This window comes from Alnus glutinosa, chromosome 7 (genome assembly GCF_958979055.1).
Source record: "Alnus glutinosa chromosome 7, dhAlnGlut1.1, whole genome shotgun sequence".
Taxonomy (NCBI): Eukaryota; Viridiplantae; Streptophyta; class Magnoliopsida; order Fagales; family Betulaceae; genus Alnus; species Alnus glutinosa.
In genome coordinates, this window is record NC_084892.1 from 28,382,890 (window position 1) to 28,386,050 (window position 3,161).

At 42.1% G+C, this 3,161-nt stretch overlaps 1 protein-coding gene across 1 annotated transcript; it reads right to left on the reverse strand.

Moving 5' to 3' along the window:
* Positions 1–479: 479 nt before the first annotated feature.
* Positions 480–2,875, reverse strand: LOC133874362 (lectin-domain containing receptor kinase VI.3-like). The gene has a single exon (XM_062312261.1). The coding sequence runs from the start codon at positions 2,679–2,681 to the stop codon at positions 648–650; it is 2,034 nt and encodes a 677-aa protein (XP_062168245.1). The 5' UTR covers positions 2,682–2,875; the 3' UTR covers positions 480–647.
* Positions 2,876–3,161: the final 286 nt, after the last annotated feature.

The following is a 3,161-nucleotide window of genomic DNA, read 5'->3' on the forward strand; positions in this document are numbered from 1 at the left end:
TGTGTTCCTAAAAAATGTAACTTGAAAGAAGTTTAAGCTCGTCAGTCATTGAATTGAACCTCATTCATTTATGGTTTTTTCACAAAAGGAATAAAGCTATATATATATATATTCATTTAACTGATCGAGTTATTGTGATGGTGCCTATCTGTCCTTAGAACAGTCTTTGTTAAAAAAAAAAAAAAAAAAAAAGAATTCATAAGCATTGTTACATCAGCTCAATGAAATAAAAGGTCTAAGCAAAAAATAAATAAGAAGAAGAAGGAGAAGAAGAAAAAGATAAGATAAGATAAGATAAGATAAGATGAGATCATCTGTACAATTTGTTCCTAGACCAAATAAATAGGGATTAACAAGGGATCAAAACATAAGAAGAAGAAGGAGAAGAAGAAAAAGATAAGATAAGATAAGATAAGATAAGATGAGATCATCTGTACAATTTGTTCCTAGACCAAATAAATAGGGATTAACAAGGGATCAAAACATTAGAAAATAAATTGTCAATAAAGAATGATATCTTTCACTAGTAATGTTTTGAAACCGGCGGAATTAATTAAATCCCTAAAAAAATGAAAAAGGCCGGGAAAGAAGAAAAAAGTTGGAGTCTCCAATATATATATATATATATATATATATATATATATACACTATCTGCCAGTGTCTATGGAAGTGGTAGAGATGCCGCCACTGGCTGACGAAATATGGGACCCTGTGATGGTATCAGAAGAAATCGCTGCTAACAACATTCTCGAGTTCATTTCACTGAAGCTTTGAGAATCAACGGAGCCCCAATCATTAATGGCAGGAAGCGGGTCATCCCGACTCAGATACCGTGTCACCTGTCTCATGCTAGGCCTAGCTTCCGGCCTGTGATGAGAACAGAGAAGACCCAGTTCCAAAACCAGCTCCGCCTCCTCAATCATGTAAATGGAATTCAACTTCGGATCAACTGCTTCCCCAATCCGACCCTTCTGATGACATTCCATTACCCAGTCGAGCAGAACGAAACTGGTCGAGTCAATCGGTCTTCTCCCAGCAGCCACTTCAAGGAGCAACATCCCATATGCAAACACGTCGGAGCTTGTAGATACCTTGCCGGTGCGAGCCAATTCCGGCGCAATATACCCAATTGTGCCGACGACATTGGTGGTGTGTGATACCTTCTCATGATCATATAGCCTAGCAAGGCCGAAGTCGCCTAGCCGTGCATTCATTTCAGCGTCTATCAAAACATTGCTGGCCTTTACGTCTCGGTGGATCACCACTTGCTCCCATTCTTCGTGCAGATAGAGTAATCCCCAAGCAACACCTTTAAGGATGTTGAATCTTTTGTCCCAAGGCAACACCCGGTTGTTTTTGGGCTTGAAAACGAGAGAATCAAGGCTGCCGTTTGGAACATAATCATACACTATAAGGAGATCGTTTTTGTGCTTGCACCATCCTTGGAGATTGACCAGGTTCTTGTGTCTTAACCTTCCCAAGCTTTCAATCTCTGCTGCAAATTCTCTCGTTCCTCGTGTTGAGCTACGCATTATCTTCTTCACAGCAACTTCACTTCCAGTGGCAAGAAGAATACCTTTGAAGACTGCACCAAAGCCTCCAACTCCAATCACCTCACTCTCTTTGAAACCCTTTGTAGCTGCATAAAGATCCCTGTATCTGAACCTGTGAGGACAATCCAACTCCCACTCCTCAAGGCTCTCATGATGCATCAACTTTCTATACAGAGTAAGAGAGAACAGAGCTCCCAACAAAATGAGGGTTAAAGCAGATAAAGAGGCAATGACTGCCGTAACTAATGGTTTGAAACGGGCTGAACTTTTCTCCCTTGGAAGTGGCAGGGGAAGTTGAGAGATATTTAGAGGCGGAGCCGCTCCGTTCACTGCAAAGCTCCATCCTAAAATGTAATGAGAGCTTGATTTCTCGCCCGTTGCGGCAGAGAAACCAACGTACATGCTCTCCTCAAGATATGGGGTGAGGTCCCTGGGGTAGGAAATGAGGGGTATGGCTGGTTTCGTTTTCGATGCAGGAGATATTGTTACATTCACAACTTTTTCTATGCCATCATATTCTATCCAGGCCTGGATTGGATCGCCGCTCTCCAAGTCAATTTCCTCTTCGTGTAATTCACTGCCATTGACAGAATAACCAGCTGGTTTAGTTGTTACTGAAGACATGCCATTGATGTTGACGCCCACATGGTTTCCTGCTGTATCTGAAACATCTTTGTGCCCTTGAACCGTATCAAATTCAACCGCAAATATATGATTTGAATCATTTCCATCGTTGGACTCGTTGAAAATTCCAAGGTAATGCCCGGGCTTAGCTCCAGGGAATTTCATGGAGGGAGACAAGATGAAAGCGAGGCCATAGCCTCCTTTGCCGGAGCCTCGGGGGACTACAGCAAAAACAAACGATGTGCTGAAAGAAGAAACGTTTGGGTATGAAGGAGATTTAGTGTCAATGATTTGAATTTCTTTGCTATAGAATGCATGGCCTGCAACATTTTGTGATGTATTGGTGAGCCTAAGCGCACCACTGGGCTTGAAAAAAGAGGCTCCTTCTGTGGTAATAGTTTCTTCACTACCATTGAATCCATTATAGAAGAATGAATCAAATTCTTGAGACTGAGCAAGAAGAGGAAACAGGAGAAGGAAAACAAAGGAAATTGCTACAGCCATGGGGGGTTTTGGGAGGAAAAGCAGGAGAAGGAAGCTCACAACTTATAACAAGTTTCCGAGTGAGTTAAGGAGATGGGGGAGACTTGGAAAAGTAAAAGTCGATCCAAAAGACAAAATACGTGGCCATTAGGAGTTGCAGAGGAACACCGGTGACACGTACAGTGATGTCTGTTTATATGTCGTAGTCGTTACAGCTCGATCGTCCATGGGAGAGACAAGGAGAAGCAAGTCTGTGCGCGTATATATTGTCTCATTACATTGATGCCGTGGTCGAGAAGGGTTTGATTTTTCTGGGTGTTCTAGACTTTGTCCAGTATTGACCAATCGATCGCGTTGATGCATGGGGATGAGAGCCAGCCACAATATTTTTATTGTATGCCAACAATTCTTCTTCTAGTTGTGTGGGAAAAGAACTTCTAAGACCGCAGCTTTTCTCACCAATAGGGAGTTTTTGGTTGCTAAACAAAGGGGGTTGACTAC